This window comes from Castanea sativa, chromosome 4 (assembly GCF_040712315.1).
Source record: "Castanea sativa cultivar Marrone di Chiusa Pesio chromosome 4, ASM4071231v1".
Lineage (NCBI taxonomy): Eukaryota > Viridiplantae > Streptophyta > Magnoliopsida > Fagales > Fagaceae > Castanea > Castanea sativa.
In genome coordinates, this window is record NC_134016.1 from 47,279,844 (window position 1) to 47,298,202 (window position 18,359).

Here is an 18,359-nt window from a genome sequence, read left to right on the forward strand (position 1 = left end):
ATATTATCCTTAGACAATATTTGTCCCCATACACAAGTTGCTCCAAGATATAACCAAGTTTATTAGATTCTACAAATAGCAATTTTGGAAAACATCCACAAAATTTCTTGTGTTTTGTTAGGTTTTAAGTTTGTAGTGTTGGCAAATTATGACAAAAAGTAACTATTATTGAGTTAGAATGGTGTACTTTCAAGTTTAAGACAAAAAACTCAAGTTCAGGATAAAAAAATTAAGTCGCAATTTGGTCCTCTCAATTCCTGTATGATTCTTTGTTCGATTCCTCTCGATCGATCGGAAGTCGCATATCAGCAAAAAATCAACAAACGTGAAAAGCCCATAACTTGTCCGTTTAAAGCCCAAATTGCAATATGCTTTTTCAATATTTAAAGGACATTATAAGCTAACTTTAGATAGGGTTTTTAGAGATTTTTAGAGAGAAAAGAGTGCATCTTGTGCCTCCAATTGTAGATCTAGGGTTTTTGTACCCAAAGCTCTCTAAAGTCTTCTACCGGCAATATTCCTTGAAGAATCTCAAGATCCGATATTGTAGAAGTTGTTGCTACAAAGATCAACAAGTGAAGGTAATCTGAAACCTTTGAGTAGGATCTCAAAGTCACAAGCAAGGGTGCTTGTGCTGGTGTAAATCCAAGAAGAGAAGGAGTCTGTGGATTCGGATCTTGCACTTCGTCTTGTTAGTAAGTTACTATATGAGCTAGCAGTAGATTTATGGTTAAATTTGATTGTAAAAACTTTAATTCTCTTATAGTAGGTTTGGTTTACCTTAAGGATAGTAAGGTTAAATCCTCTCCAGGTTTTTACCTTGAAACGGTTCGTTTCATTGGTTTTTTTGGGTCATCATATCGTAGTGTTATTTATTTTTCCACATCTTTGTATGATATGATTTATTTGTGTTTAACCTAGATCTGAAAATTAATCTAAGTAACCATTTGGTTAATATATTAGGTTAAATAATCTAGTTTAATAGGTCTAAACGAACATACATGTTTCTTAGAAACTATTTGAGGGAGAGAAAGGAATTAGTTATTAAATGAACATGAACCACTTTTTATACCCATAGGGTTATAATCCTTCAAAAGGTACCAATAAAGAGTTGCAATATTTTATAAAACTGTTCACAAGGTTCAAAACCTTTTCAAATGTTCAGAATAGTAACTAGAAAATTCTGCAGAAATTCAATTTTCATGTGTCTCGATCAATCGAGAGGAATTGAGTATTAATCAAAAGTTCTTTTTGATCGATCCAATAGGAATCGAACATCGATTGAGTCAGGCAGAAGCTCCAAGATTATTTTCCTTATCACTTCGATCGATCAAGCATAAGCTTTGACTGATCGAAAAACCTAAATTTCAAATTTTCACTTAGAAAATTTCAGAACTTAAATATACACTTTATCACTTAACACAAATGAAATACTCTTCAAATTCATATTATTATTACAACCTATCCTTATATACCTATATATACAACAGCATATATAGGAGTATTTTAGGTTTTGATTCTTTCACTATGATTCTCACACAAAAATCAAACAAAAGCTAATTATTATTATTATTATTAATATTATTGTTGATGTTGTTGTTGTTGTTATTATTATTATTGTAAGTTGTAATATTAGAATAAAATTTACGATTTATAGTTAGACAATATCTTAAGGGCTTATGTGTTTTGGGCTTATTCAAAATTTGTGTTTGTTGGAATTCGTTGTGTTTGGTTGGAGATTTTTGTTCCATATATTTTGTCAGGTCCTTGGGCATATTTGAGATTTTCTTCCATATATTTCGTGGGTAACTGAAGAGCATAGTGGGGGGAGTGTTTGGACCAGTCCACCTGATCAATGGGTAAACCTTAGTTTTGCCTTTGTGGCAAGATGCTTTGTAATATATATAAATGCACTTTTAGTCCCTAAAACTAAAAATGCATATCATTTTGGTCCTTACGGTCACTCACTTAATGGAAATATCCTACGTGACAAACGGAGTGCACTGTTGACACAATAAATGCTGACTTGACGAATAAAATAATAATAAAAAGTTTTATTTGTTATTTAATAAATGTCAAGTTAGCATAAAATAGTAATTAAAAAAAATACATTTTCATGTTTTTTTCTAAATTCTTTTAAAATAAAATAAGATAATTAAATTAAAAAAAATTTATTCCTTTTATTATTTTTTTCTGAAGAACATGTTCATATTCTTTGTGTTCATCTCGAACATGAATCATATTCTTAGATCAATAAGAGTTAAACAAAATTACATTTATTAAGCATTTTCTTGGCAATCAAACGCAACAAATTTTTATTTATTACAAACTCTAAAAAAATTCACATAATTAGAGTTTGTTTGGGATCCGGTTATTTTGCTGAAATTGAAAATTTTTTGCTGAAAATACTGTAAATAAATGTAAAAATTAACTGAAATAGTATATGAGAACCCACAAATAATAATACCAAAAAATACAATAAAACTCATAAATAATAGTAAAAATAAATTAAATAGTCGAACAAATTGACAAAAATAATCTTGCCAAACGCACCCTCCAAAAAAAAAAAAACCCCCCAAAACTTCCTTATGAAAAACCGGGGCCAAAATGGGCAATTAGCCACATTTATGGAAGAATATAGTTAGTAGGCACAGTTTGAAAACTAAATATAATACTAACATCTCGACTCTTAGAGAGTCGATTTTGGAGGCAAAATAGAGTCTTTGAGACTCAATTTTGGAGGCAAAATTGAGTCTCTGAGACTCAATTTTCATGGTCTATCACATCTGACGTGGCATTTTATCCATGTGGACTCCACCTAGAAATCGAGTATCTAACACTCGATTTATATGTTTCACTTTGTTTTTTCTTATTTTCCTTCTCCTTCCTTTTTCATGGATGCATTTGTTCATCTGCTTCCTGCACAAGCTCAGCCACCACAGCCCATCGCCGTCGACCCAGCAAGGCGACCCAGGCGGCGCGACCCAGGCGTGAGACCCAGGCCGCGGGACCAGGAGTGCGACCTGGGGCGCGCGCCCAATGCGACCCAGGTCGCGACTTGGGGTGCGCGCCCAACGCGACCCAGGTCGCGCGCCTGGCCGCGACCCTGGTCGCGCGACCCAGGTCGCGATCCAGGCCGCGTGACCCAGGCGCACGACCAGGCCGCGCGACCCAGGCGCACGACCAGGCCGCGCAACCCAGTGTTTGGGATTTCTGATTTTTTTTTTTTTGAGGTGAGAGTAGAAATTGTTTTGGTTTGTAAATCGAGTCTATAAGACTCGATTTTCAGGTGGAGTCCACGTGGATAAAATGCCACATCAGATGTGATAAACCATGGAAATCGAGTCTTTGATACTCGATTTTGGCCTCCAAAATTGACTCTCTTAGAGTCGAGATGTTAGTATTATATTTAGTTTCCAAACTGTGCCTACTAACTATATTCTTCCATAACTATGGCTAATTGCCCATTTTGGCCAAAAACCGGTTCCCCCAACCCTTCTAAAACATTCTCCAAGCTTCCTCTCTCTTCCAAAACTCAAAGCTTCCTCTCTCTCTCTTTCAAAAAAGGGTGATCTCTCTCTTCCAAAACACGTTCATGGCCAAAAGCTTCGAGCTCTACCTCCTTGCTCATCGCCACCGCCACCACCACACCTAGTTGTGGTGCTTTTTTTTCTTTCTCTGACTGACCCATTCTCTTTATCTCTTGATTTTGCTCAAACCCAAACCCAAACCCAAATGCCTCAAGCTCCTCGCTCAGATCGGTGCTTTGCTCTCTCTCTGTGGCTCAGATCGATGTCTTTCTCTCTCGGTGGGTCTCTCTGTCTCAGACCGGTGTCCCTCCCTCCCCGATTCCCCTTTCTGCTCGCCCCTCCTTGTTTCCTCCCCTCTCCACAACCTTCCATAGCTTTGATCTGGGTTTAGAGAGAGAGGCTGAGATCGGTGTGGTGGACAATAAATATATTAAATCCGAAATTTCACTGCAATAGAACCACCAAGGGCTTAAAAAACCCAACTTTCCACCCACTTCATGAAACAAACCCCATTTTCTCAGCTTCCAAAGTGAATTTCTCTAAAACATTGAGGACCCATTTCAGCAGTACCTTAAAAGCGAGAAAACAAAGGAAGTAGAACAAAATGTGCAAAAGCAAAGAACCCTTATTTTCCACAAAAAACCCTAACCTTGTGGTCTTGAACGAGTAAAACGAGCAACCTTTTTTCCAAGCCCCCCAAAAAGCGAGATGGGTTCTTACTGGCCATAGCCTTGTAAAATGGGCCAAAATAAAGAAACATGTCGGCTATGCTATGGAAGATTCTCGATTCAACTACAAAGTAACATGCCAAGGTACTATTATTACATTTAAGATCCTTCTCCCTCTAAATTAATTGGTTCATTCATGTGATTGGGTACAAATCCAATTTTAAAGGACATTTATGTAAACGAAATCTTAATGATTAGTTGATTTTTTTTTAATGTACATTTTTTTAAAAATTGGTTGAGTGTTATTCCTTAATGAGGTAGGGAAACCAAATGTTATGGGATTTGAATACTCCTCCATTGAGCTCCTTCAGTTAATATCGTTCTGTATAGTTTCGCTGTACCAATTGGTTTTATTATGACTTATATTTTTCCAATTGGGGAAAGCTAATAATACTCGGTTAAATAGGAGTTGAGTTTCAAGGTGAGAGGAGGTGTTATGCATCTGTTAAAGCCGTATGAATAGAAGAAAAAGTTGTAGATATTGTCATTAGGCTTAAAATTGAATTTTGAAGAAAGACCTTTGGATGTCTCTATAGTTTGCCTAATATGCATTTGTGGTGCAGTTTATTTAGTGTAGCCAAGTAATCTGTAGGATAATGAATTATAAACAAATAAAAATCTTGATTTTGGGTACTTAATATTCTATAATCATTACTTTTTATAATATATGCCATAGCCAACTTTGACATGATGAGAAGCATGTCTTATTTTGCAATAGATTCAGTAATTTATCTTTTCTTTGTTGTAATGGTGTCTAATTTTTTCATCATATGGGTAAATTTAAGATTCCCTTTTAGTATATACTTGTAATTTGTTGTACATTGAATTAAAAGAGATACTTGTAATTATCACTTCATGTTTATTCTCTTTTCCCTGCTTGTGTGTGTCTTGTGTGCCATTTGTATATACGTTGTTGCAGATTCTTATTTAGTTTAATGGCCTCAGGGGCCAGCTAATCTGATATGTTACGTTAGCTGCTGGTAGCTTGAGCATTAATGGCAACAGGATATTGCAGCTATTACAAAGTTGGCTATTAGGGAGCGTCTCCAGTATGCAAGTAATTGATGCCATCTACTTATCTTATAAATAATTTATGCCATCTACTGTTTTATGTGTAATTATAATGGTCCTTCAGCTTCTCAAAGTGTGGATGGAAGTAGGATCCAGCATATTTAATAGCTGACATATAAACTTGAGATTTCTTAATTTTGTTTGAATAAATTAGAAACAATTTATGAAAAGGCATCAAGTCTTCTAGGCTAAGATTTGTTGGCACTAATATGAACCTTGAGTATCAACAGGGACATAATGTCTCACGAGGCAATTTGGAAAAATTAAGATGTCATGGTGCATTCATATAAAAAAGACGTCTTTTACTATCATGAGCAAGGAATCTTCTTTTAGATGTTTAACAGTGTAAATAAGAAAATGCTACTGTTTTAAGCCTATTCATATCAGTCCCAAAACATTACATCAATAATCTGGGAAGTCTAGGGTATGACAAATATAGAGGCAATTGTATTTGCTATAATAGCTACCATGTAGTTCTTTTTTCATGTTAATCAGAAAGTTCTTTGGATATGGAGACCATTTGCTCCTTTATAAATGCAAAGCCTTTCATTTTAGTATAATATTGTCTCTCCAAAAAAAAATTTTCTTTTAAAGAGCTTTCGTCTAGTGCTTCATGACCCATTAGGCTGCTTTAACCAAAAAAACATTCTGAAGATATTTCATTCAGCTTGTTCAGTGTCTCTTCCTCCAATGTGCGCATTGTGTGAAGGCTTATTTTCTTACATGTAATCATATCATAAATTTTTTGCTTATGTGCAGTTTGGTAAGTTTACATGGGTAATTGTGTAACATGTTAACTGTTTCAATTATAGTTCCAATTTCCAAAAGCTCGGATTCTAGATAATTAGGATTTCCAGTGAACTATACTTGGCATGTTGTTGGAGGATTATTGATGTCATTAAGGGGTTACAGTAGATGTTCTTATCAATGTGTCTCAATCCACACTATATCCTACTTGTTGCTAACTGAAAGGACTAAGTGTTTCACTTTTGGATTTAATACTGTTGATGGTACATCAGGTTGGGGCGTAGTTTGCATATATTACTACACTAAATGCACCTACACCCATGGAACATGCACAAACTCATGCCATATATGCTCTATATTTTGTCTCTTATTATGTGCAACATTGTTCAGCCCTTCCAACCTGAAAGAAACCTAAATCTCCCATGTTGTGTAAATTTCATTAGGGTTTAGTTAGATCTGAATTGTATCTTACTAGTCCATAGGTGCTTGCAGCTTTTGCATGTTTTGATCTCTTTATGTTATTAGAACTTGACACTATGGTTGATATTAACACTTCCCCTCTTTGTTCAAAATTATTTGTGATCAAAATGCCTTTTTTTAAATAAATAAAAAAAGTGTCTCTATTTCTTTGATGATTGCAATTTAGTTTGAAAAACTGGGAGTTTTCTATAAAAAATTTTATTTCTCTTTTGTTGAATACTTTTATGATATATGGGTTTTATTCTTTAGGTGGAGAAATATATTTCAAATCTGAATTAATGGTTAATTTTTTGTTATGATGTGAAACTTGACTTGTTTATTTATGAAGTTGCAGTTTGAGATATCGGTTTTTATCCTATTGGATTAGTCTATGGAACATTGGGAATATGTGTCTACAAAATTTTTCAGTAATATGCAAAGATTCTGGACTTTAATACGAGGCACAAAGATTATAAATTTTGAAAATGAGATATAGATTGAAGACATTAATCTTTTCTGGTGCTCATTTCTATCCAAAAATGGGTTGGGTGGAACAGGCTATCTGAATGTCATTTTTTACTGCCAATCTAGGTGGTTAGGTTATTAGAAGCTTGGATGCATTGAGAAACTTACTTGATTTTAAGCTATAAGAAAGAATTTTTGGGGTATGAACATAGGTTATTTGATCTCTCTCGCTCTCTCATATCATGACTCTTAACATCTATTCCATCAACAAAAAAAAAAAAAAGACTTTAACATTTATTAGATTACTATTTTTGTTTTCTTGGTCATTTAAATTCTGTTAGCCTTTATGGTTTACTTCTTTGACCTTTTTATCATCCTCTGCTCCTTCCACTCTAACCTCTAGTCTGGGTTTAAGTTCTTTGTGCATAAGGTTGAATTTTGTACTTCAATTAAATGATATAAGTATACAGAGTCTGATATGGCCAGAGTGGCAGGAGGTTTTGCAGAGAGTTCATTAACCATGGAGACCATGATTCAATAGTCAAATATGAGCAGTTGGGTTAAGTGGGTTAATTCTGATCCACCTTCAACCATATTGCACCTGGTGGTGTAATGTTGGGAACTTGAGGTAACCCTTCTTTCTAAACTTACCTTCCAAGTGGAAAGCTGATGGTCTTCTCAAGAAGATAGTGAGAGCTTCTTTAATGCATGATCATGTGATGTAGCTTAGCTTGGTTACCGGAAGAGCATAAAATTTGAAGTTGATTTGGAATAAATGCATACATCGCTATCATCGTGTAGTTCTTTTGTGATAAGCTTGTTGTGAGCAGTCCTCTTATCAAGCGGAGGATTAGGTGCAATGCAGCGGTATGTCCTCATGTTCGTGTAATACTTTTTATTTTTAACTTTTTAAATAATAAATGCCCCAAAAAATCTAGGATTTATCTTTGCTTATTTTTAATGATTAAATGTGATTATTGAAGAAAAAAGAATGGTAGGGACAAGGTTGGATTTAGGAGTTTCCTTACTATGTAGAGTGGGAACATAGCTGGATTTATATTAGATGATCAGCTCCTTTTAAATTTCTTTATGGTTTAAATCTGCTGTGCAGGAGCAGCCTGGCTTTGGCAGACAACTTTGCAAATGAAAATCTAAAGTGGCATGGAACTTGTTTTATTTGTAAAACTAGAGATTGGTGAAAGGTACTCGCTGGTTGTTAGCGTTGGCTTGGTACTACTGCTATTAGTCTTTCCATTTAAGGAGGCCTTATTAAATGTGGTACAAATAGGGTGCTGGTGATTTTGTTCTTCACAAGTAGCACAGCTGTATCGATTTTTTTGCTCAGGAAAGACCATATTGGTTGGACTCGTATTGGTTGGAATTGACTATTATAACGTTCATTGGAAGCATCAGCAGCAGGTTGACAAGTTTTTGCATCAAACAGGAAGATAGGAGGTTGTCTTTCGAGCAACAGTCACTCAAAGATGAAAGCTTGACTGCTTGTTTCTTTTTTTCCACTGGTTTTGGTTGGATTATGTACCTGGATTTTTCTATGTAATTTTTTATAGTACTCACAGAACTGTAGATTTACTTTTTTTGGAGTTTGGTTGGCTCTAAATATGTTTATAGAGTTTATGTGAGATGCAGTAACTTATTCTGAGTAGTCGTCTAATCAAGTAGAGGCTCTGCCTAGCCAAAAAAAAATCCAAGCTAGCTTAATCTTGTTATATATGTTGCAGTTCTTATAATAGTCGATGATTGAATTTGAAGTAATGACTCAACCCATGAGAACATAGTGCTATTTGATTGGAGAGAACCCTCTGGCTTTTTGTAATAATGAACTGATACTAGAAGACGTTGCAATGATCGCCTGGAAGCTGTATTAGACTGAGATAGATTACAATGAAATGGATCATTAGGCCCATCTAACACTTTTCAATTTTAGGCCCACGACATCTCTTATTTTAGGCCTAAAACATACGTTAACAGGTCATCTAGAAGCTGATTATTATTTTGTAGGCAATGCACACTTTCCTGGATCAGAGTTAAACGAAGAAATTTCTTCCTACTTTCCTCAGGGAATAATTTATCATGGAGTCAAAGATTCCCTTTCTTATTTAATTGGAAGGAAATTGCTTTTCCTTTGCTTTGGAAATGAGTCAGAAAGCTACATTAAAAAATAAGCGTGTAGCTAAGAAAGTGTGAAAGTGAATCAATGTGGAAAGACCTTGGCTACCAACAACCAGTCTTCTCAGCTTGGACAACCAGTCTTCTCAGCTTCCGCGTTTGGGCCGCTAACTATGAAATTGTATTCTCTAAAAAAGATAATCAGACTACAAATATTATTTTCACAATTGACTATTATATAGTCTTCTTGGCCTCAAAACAACAACTAACATTCAATTTCTTCACTTTGCCATTCTCATTCTCTCTCAAAAATCCATTCAGAAAAACCTCTTATTTTAATTTTCATTCACTTTCCTTTGCCTAATTTCTTCAAGCTTTCTTTCTCCTCTTCCTTTTAGATCTTCTCAAACGTACCATTTCACTATGGCTTTTTTGACAAACAAACGAGCCTCCTCTTCCTCCATCACCCACCAATATAAATATGATGTGTTCTTGAGTTTCAGAGGGGAAGATACCCGCATGGATTTTACGAGCCATTTGAATGGCATTTTGAAGTTGAAGGGTATTCACACCTTCATCGATGATGAACTCCCAATGGGAGAAGAAACTTCTACTGAACTTCTTGAAGCTATTAGAAGTTCAAGAAGTTCCATAATTGTATTCTCTGAGAACTATGCATCTTCTAGATGGTGCTTGGATGAACTTGTCGAAATTCTTGAGTGTAAGGAGAATGGACAAATGGTGCTACCGGTGTTTTATAAGGTGGATCCCTCGGAAGTACGTAACCAAAAGGGAAAATTTGGAGAAGTTTTAGCAAAACATGAAGTAAATAATATAAAGAAGGTGCAAAGATGGAGGGAAGCTCTAAACAAAGTTGGTAGCATATCTGGTTTGACCTACAAGGACGGGTATTTAATTACAACCCTTTCACTTTATTTATTTATTTATTTTATTGTTATAATTTTCAATTGTGTGTCTAGTCACTAAATTTTAATTAAATTAACACTAGTTACCACTAATTTTTTTCATTGATGGCTTTATTTTTATTTTTTTGGGTCAAATTATGATAGTATTAGTTTTTAATTGCTAATCTAGTTGCTACAAAGATCAATGACAGAAACATAAGAATATACAATCAAGATAATCTTACCAATTAATTAGGACTTTCTTCTGCAATATTTAGAAAGTTTTCGAAAAAGTACTTAATAATTTTGTAAAAACATCAAAAGTAGGTCCCTTATAACTTGTTTTCTCACATATATAAAATTTATGTAATTTACTTTTTCTTTTTTTTTGAGGGTGTAATTTACTTTTATTAACAACTAGTGTTATGCATGTGTGATGCAAGGTATAATAAAAAATCATATTTAAACTAAAAAAATACTTCAATAATATTTTTAAAAGTGAATTATAAATTAGATAATAAAAATTTACTTAAGTTACATGGTGAATACACACCATGTAAAACCAAGTTTAAGATAGATTATAAAATCATTTAAAATAAATAATGAAATGCGTTCTAAATTTCTTGAAATTTATAATTGACTTTTTATCATAATATTATTTTATATTTTTAAATATTTTGTACTATGGTTTTACTTAAAAGTAAACTATGTTAATAATTTTAATTTATTTATAATAAGCGAAAGGGTGGAATTATATTATGCTACAGAGTGCAAACATGACTTGTATAATTAAACTTTTATTATTAAACCAAAAATTTGTGGTAGGCCATTAACATAATATAAAATAAATAATGAAATTTCTTCAAAATTTGAAAAACTCTTCGGAGTAGAATTTTATTTTTTGATAAGTTCGGAGTAGAATTTTAATTGGGTAACTTTTATTTTAAATTTTTTGAAACATTGACGATAGAGTTCAACTTAGAGCAACTATGAAATTGTTATTGTGGGGTCATGGATTTTGGGATTTGGCTGAGAGCATGTGGTTTTGGCCGAGAAGCATGGGTGGTCCGGGTCCAAGTCCGAGGAGTACTATCTTCTCGGATGAAGCCAAACGCAAATCTGATATAGATCCTAATGATCAAGGATGACCTTTCAGGAAGTTCTAATGATAGCAACGAGCATCATGAACGTACAAGAGGGATAAGGATTCAAAAATATCTAAGGAAAAACTGCTACCATCGCATTAATGAGGAAGTGACTTCTGAACAGTATTATGGCAGCCTTACAGCCACCCCAGAAGACTTTTAGAGGGGGCTAATGGGACAACCATCAACTGTCCACATGTGATCCACGTGTAGGGTAAGGATGAAGGGAGAGATGTAATATAAATAAGGGTAGAGATCCCAGAGAAGGGGGGATAAAAAGAAGGAGAAGAGAAAGCACTATAGCAATCTCGACAACTCCTGTAACCATTGTCATCCAATATATGCTAGAACAGAGCTTCTCGGACTGTGACGAGAACCAACTTTCTCGCACAAACTGAGTTCAATTCTTGTTGGCTCATCATTCAAAACCATATTAACTGTTATCCAAGCACTAAAACCTAGCTCTTTGACCCACTCTCTACAAATTTATTGTACTGGGTTCACTGGGCCAAGATCCCTTACATTTTGGGCTTGGTCTGAAAATTGTGTCCTCACAGTTATAATTTACGTATAATACACCAAATGATCTAAAGAGAAAAAAAGAAAAAGAAAAATATAAACCAAATAAATAAAGAGGAGGGCATCCACTTAGCACAACTACAATGTAGGATACAATTTTTATTAGTATATAGTAAATGGTATGATATAATTTGGACATATATTATAATTTTTACTTTATTGCAAATTTTTTGGTGACAATAATTACTTGATTGATTATTTTATCATTTTAAAAAATTTATATACTGTACTAAAGGTTTTATAATTTCACTAACAACATAAATTATACAATTTAATTTTTAATTTATAATTAACTTTTTTTACAAAAATTAACCAAAACTTTTAAAGGCATAGGAACTTGGCTCAACGAGAGTATGTCACATGTTGTAACCACAACTTTTAGGGTTTCAAATTTTGTTATTTACAAATCGTTGATTTGCACAATGCGCATAGAAACAACATTTTTGTTATCAGATGAAATTTTTTTTTATCGAGAACTTAAAAGGTAAAGCATAAAAATAACCATTTCCATATATTATTTACAATATAGTTAGCTATGTTAGAAATTTGACAAATTTTCTCAATATCCAAACTTTATCTCCCTAATATCAAATCCACGGAAAATGTATCTAAAAAATTTATAAGTTAGACAATAACAAAAAAAAAAAGAAACAACTACTTTCAGGACCTAAAATACATCAAAACCTTGATTAAGGGAAAAAAAAGTCACCTCTGATACCTAAAATGTAGAAAACTTATCTCAAAATTTTATAAATAAAATAATGTAAATAGCATAAAAAAAATTCCAAAACCAAACCCTTACAAAAACATGATTCAAAACCTAAAAGGACCAAACATATATATATATATATATATATATATATATATATATATATATATATATATATATATATATAAATTGTTTCTACCTTCTGTCAAAAAAAAAAAAGTGTACATATACAAACACTTTCAAGATCTAAAGTCCAAATAAAAAAAAATTAAAAAATTAAAAAAATCACATCAACAACCAAATTGCTCTTCAATTTTTTGCCACATGTCCATCTAAGTTTTTAATTTTTGTGACAAGTGAATTATTAGGTATAAAAACCGAAGAGTTTAAAACCAATTAAATTCAAAATTATATATAAAGCTAATACAATGTAATCTCTTCTAAAAATAATGTATAATTTGAACTGTATAATTGTGATTTTTTAAAACTGTACCCATATATATGCACGGGCTATACACTAGTTAATAATTAAAGCTAACAAAAGCTACAGTAATTGAGGCCATTTTTAAGTTATAAAAAAAATTGTGGCCATTTTGAGTGTGTATGTATTGTAATTTGTAAGTATTTAAAGAATTTTATTCTCTCTACTTTTAGTTACCACCTTAGTCTCTTGTTTTAATCTTACCAAAAACCAAATATGGATCAAATAATATTAGTAGTAAATAAACATAAATTAATTTGAATATGATAGCTAGGTAACATTATATCGCTAAAACTTAACTTGGAAACTTTTCGGCCATAAGCATAACATTGCTAACATAAATGAGATGTGACAATCAAATCAACAATAACAAAGAATTTGCTAGCAAAACATAGAATGAATAGAGGGGAGAGATACAAAAGGGGCAATAAGAAATTTAAATGAAAATTTAAAACAATTGAGGAATGGTTGTAGGAAGAATAAGGTTAGAGTGGGATATAATGGAGGGAGAACTAGAGTTTACAATGAGAAGAGGAAAGGTTAAAAAATAATGTAACGCTAGAATTTAAGAGATAATGCAGGTAAATATTGATTAAAAAATTATAAAGATATAAGTTTTTTTTTTTTGAGGGAGTGTAGAGATATAAGTTGAGAAGTCATATATTGCCAAAAGATATATGGTTTTATTATGATTGATAAGTTACAATTAGATTAGAGAATGTGTAAAGTCATGGTGTACTATTGAATATATATATATGTGTGTGTGTGTGTGTGTGTATAAAATGGTGGCGTGGCTGATGATGTAATTTTAACATGAGCATAGCAAAATTAAATTCTACGCTTTGAATTTTATATATTATTATTATATAGATATAGATATAGATATAGATTATATGATATTTTAGTTGTAGTGCACAGACGAAACATCTTGAAGTTAGTCCTTGTTCATGTATTTCTATTTTCTATTCTAACTTATTACATACTTTTTTTGAAACTTATCACATACTTTTTTTGTTGTGTAAATGACAATTGCAGCTGCTGTCAATTTGAATTTATTGAAGAAATTTTTAAAGAGATCTCAAGTGCTCAATTAAATCACATGAAATTATCTGTTGCAAAATATCTTGTTGGAATAGACACTTGTGTAAATGACGTCATAAATCGGTGTTTAGATATTAAATCAAATGATGTTCGCATTGTAGGGATCATTGGCCTTCCCGGAGTGGGTAAGACAACAATTGCAAAAGTTATTTTTAACAAAATTCATTATTGTTTTGATGGAAGCAGCTTTCTAGATAATGTTAGTGAAAAATCAAGGACAAATGATGGTGCAATTCAATTACAAGAGACACTTTGTTATGAGATCTTAGGGTATCAAAATTTGAAGGTGGGGAGTATATCTAAGGGAATCAATGTGACAATTGAAAGGCTTCATCGTAAAAGGATTCTTATAGTTCTTGATAATGTTGAAGAATTGAATGAGATAGAATTTTTTCTTGAAAATTGTGATAGGTTTACTTCTGGGAGTAGAATCATTATAACCACAAGAGACAAACATTTGCTTGATACTCTTACAAAAAATAATCATGTAATGTACTACGAGGTGAAGGAGTTAAATAAACATGAAGCTCATAAACTCTTTTGTCACGAGGCCATTGGAAGAAACAATTTCGAGGAAGATTATTCAGAACTGGTCAACCAATTTATAGATTATGCCAAAGGTCTTCCATTAGTTCTAAAAATAATTGGCGTAGATTTGTATGGAAGTACTAAACATGAATGGGAAAGTGCGCTAGACAAATACAAAAGAATTCCCAAGGGAAACATTCAAAAAATACTCAAAATAAGCTATCATGGATTGGACCAAACTCAACAGGGAATTTTCCTTGATATTGCTTGTTTTCTTAAAGGATTCTACAAAGATAAAGTTGTAGATATACTAAGAAGCATCAATAACCATGATCTGTATTATGATATTAAAAGACTTATTGATAAGTGTCTTATAATTGTTACTGAAGATAACAAATTATCGATGCATGACTTGATTCAACAAATGGGTTGGGAAATTGTTCGACAAGAATCACCAGAAGTGATCGAAAAGCGTAGTAGGCTATTGTGTTATGAGGATGCTCCTGAAATACTAATTGAAAATACGGTATGAGTTGTTTTGATTTACTTTTTTCTATTTATTCACAAGGGGATTTAGTCATTTTTATTCCTTTTATTTTTTTTAATGTTTAAGAAAATATAATTTTATTAGCGTGGCTTTTGTTTGAAGTTTAACAATCTATTATTTTTTGGTGAATTATTTTTACATTGTGGTTTACTTAATGTTGTGTTCAATTAGGGGTCAAATGAAATTCGAGGCATAACAGTGTGCTTGCCTAAACCAAAAAACATGAAGTTGAATCTTGGAAAGATGAGGAATCTCAAATATTTGAAAGTTCGCAATGTAATTTGTGAAGACTTTGGATCTCTTCCCAATGGGTTGAGGTTACTTGATTGGAATGAATTTCCTTTATCTTCCTTGCCATCAGCCTTTGAGCCTAAAAGCCTCGTTGTACTCAATATGCGACATAGCCTCATAAAATTGGACGAGCATTTCAAGGTATGATCATTAGCATTTATAAATTCTTATTAGGATTTTGTTAATGAGTGCTCTTAGGGAACAAGTTAAGGTGCATTTTTTTTTTGTGGTTAAAACTAAACCATGCATTTAATACGAAATTAAATAATATTTCTATACATTTCCGATGAACAAAATCAATTTGTGCACTTAAAAAAAGAGTAATGTTACATGCACTACAAGTTTTACTATATTGAGTGTACAAATTGATTAAATTGATGTGTTACTAATCATAAAGAGATAATTCAAATATTTATTTATGAGTTAGTTGAAGCCCAACATTTACATTCATTATCACATTAATTTGTAAATTTTATATTGTAATACTTGTAGTATCTTTAGCATTTAAAAAAAAAAATGTTTACAATAATTTGTAATTGAACATGTAGTATTTCTTAATCTATCCTCTTAGCCTGTCATATTAATTTTTTTTTTCTTTTTACTAATAAATTTCAAAAAAATATTTCTTCTTTCTACAGAGGTGTCGATTCGAAACATTGATATATATGAATTTGTCATATTGTAAAAATATTACAAAGGTACCCGACTTATCCTTGATTGCCCCAAACATAAAGGAATTGGACTTTGAAGCATGCACAAATTTAGTTGAGGTTCATCAGTCCGTTGGACTTCTTGAAGAGCTTAAATTCTGGGATCTGTCCGGATGCCAAAATCTTAGAATTATACCAAGAAACCTCAAGTTGAAATCTCTTAAACAGATTTATTTCTTTGGCTGTGAAAGTCTTGAGCAAGGAACGGGAGCGTTGTTGTCATCAATAGGATATCTCATTGCCCTTCAGATGTTATATATAAGTTTAAAAAACGTGAAAGAGGTTCCAAGTAGCATCTCTAATTTAAAAAATCTTAGCCTTCTCTGTATGGAAGATTGTGACAATTTTCCAAAAGCCATGGATACTCCTGATTGTTTCCCCAAATTAGAAATTTTAGGTTTCCGTTACAGCAACATTACTACCCTCCCTGAAATCAATATCAGATTTTCAAAATTAAAAGTTCTTTACTTTCACCACTGCTGGAACCTTCGGGAAATTCCAATGCTTCCACCACATCTAGAAGTTTTATGTATAGAAGGGTGCGGTTCCTTGGATTCACAATCAAGAAGAACATTATTGAGTCAGGTCTCTCCCTTTCTCAAAGAAAGAAACAATTTTGTTTTACTTTCCCAAATATAATATATTACTAAATTTGCTAAACTGAAGTTTCTTAAATTTGCATCAGCTTGGAGAAACGTTTGGGCTTCCACAAAATATGGTATGTTCAAGGGGATCATTGCATCAGGACTCTGTTCTTGAAAAGTGTGGGGCACCTGACCTTGCTGATGATGGATTTCAGTTTGACCTTATCCTTTCAGGAACTAAGATTCCAAAGTGGTTCAACCATCAAAGTGTTGGAAGCTCCGTATCATTCTCGGTCAGTTCGGAATCTCTAGCATTTGCTTTCTGTGTTGCTTTAAAAATAGAACCGAAGGTTGTGGCAAATCGATATGACCTTTTTCTTTGTTCTGTCTACATTCTCTTCAATGGTTATAAAAAAAGGATCTATTCAGATTATCATTTTTTAGATTCATCATCTTTAACGTGGTTTCAATATCGAAGCAATAGCTCATTTGACGGCATAGTTTTAGAGGATTGCAACAACGTTGAGCTTCTATTTGAAGTTTCAAATTATGATCCAAAAAAGGCAAAAATTACAATAGAAAGGTGTGGGGCCCATGTAGCATGCATCTGTCCTTCTCGGAATCCTACTGTAGATAAGATGGCCTGCATAAGAATTCATGAAAGTTTAAAAGTGTCCTTTGATGAAAATTTAAAAATGTTTTTACGTGGAGTCGGTACTCAAAACCTCATCAGATTCTCAAAAACCCATTGCCCTCTCTGTGAAATAGCTGAAGATTCCCTTTTACATCTATTTCAATGTTGTCCCTATGCCAAAGGAGTGTGGTATGGTGGTAGATGGGGTTTTCGAGTCGAAATGATTCGAGCTCAAACTGTAATGGAATTTGTTGAACATATAATTGACCCCCCAAGTGAGTTACTCGCAGAAAGAATCACCAAAGATGAGTTCACGCTATATGCAGCAGTGGCAATGAAAATCCTTTGGATGGCACGAGAGGAAGCTTTGGTTTCAAACACTAAACCCACCATAAACCAATTAGTCCATGGTCTGAACAAACAATATGACTTTTACTTGAGACCACTCACCAAAGAGCAAAACAGGGGAAGTGCTTGGACCAAACCACTTGATCAATCGGTAAAGCTTAATTTCAATGCATCATGTGATCAAAACAATATAGACTTGGTTGTGGTTCTCAAAGATCAAGACAGGAATGGGAGAGCTATCAGACGTGGCAAAAACATCAACAGCAAGATGGGAATGCCATTGGCCAAAGAGAAGCGCAAATTTTGGTCAAGGGTACAAAGGTAAGCATCCCATGTATTTGATAAAACGTTTCTATGGGCTGAATGAATGAACTCACCTCTTTCTTTTCTAGAGAGGAGTTTCAATGTGTATGTGTGTATATATATATAATGGTAAAATATGGTAAAGATTAAACAATTGGATTGCTATTTCTCTTTCTTTTTGGTAGTTGGATGAATCTCCTCTAGTGATACTCTTTATTTTGTTAGCTTCTTGTTGAGTATTTATCTCTTAGATTGCTCGGTTTGAATTGTAGAAAACATTATTGTAAATCTAGCTTGCAAGCCAAATTTTGCATTGGCTTTGGTTTCTTCTTCATTTGGTAATCTGGTTAGATCAAGAACATTTGGG

At 33.1% G+C, this 18,359-nt stretch overlaps 2 protein-coding genes and 1 long non-coding RNA gene across 4 annotated transcripts; all 3 read left to right on the forward strand.

Moving 5' to 3' along the window:
• Positions 1 to 4,773: 4,773 nt before the first annotated feature.
• LOC142631119 (uncharacterized) lies at positions 4,774 to 8,748 on the forward strand. 2 transcript variants are annotated; one of them, XR_012843521.1, is made up of 3 exons: positions 4,774 to 5,315; positions 7,495 to 7,867; positions 8,112 to 8,748. It is a non-coding gene; the product is annotated as an uncharacterized LOC142631119 (long non-coding RNA). The 2 variants fall into 2 exon arrangements; XR_012843520.1 differs by lacking the exon at positions 4,774 to 5,315 and having other exon boundaries at positions 6,370 to 7,867.
• Positions 8,749 to 9,550: 802 nt separating this feature from the next.
• LOC142633047 (disease resistance protein RUN1-like) lies at positions 9,551 to 15,560 on the forward strand. Its single transcript, XM_075807328.1, has 3 exons — positions 9,551 to 10,035; positions 13,982 to 15,101; positions 15,294 to 15,560. Exons 1-3 carry the CDS (start codon positions 9,551 to 9,553, stop codon positions 15,558 to 15,560), a joined length of 1,872 nt encoding a protein of 623 aa, XP_075663443.1.
• A 495-nt stretch (positions 15,561 to 16,055) lies between these two features.
• Positions 16,056 to 18,016, forward strand: LOC142633124 (disease resistance protein RML1A-like). The gene is made up of 2 exons (XM_075807395.1): positions 16,056 to 16,708; positions 16,809 to 18,016. The coding sequence occupies exons 1-2, from the start codon at positions 16,079 to 16,081 to the stop codon at positions 18,012 to 18,014; spliced, it is 1,836 nt and encodes a 611-aa protein (XP_075663510.1). The 5' UTR covers positions 16,056 to 16,078; the 3' UTR covers positions 18,015 to 18,016.
• Positions 18,017 to 18,359: the final 343 nt, after the last annotated feature.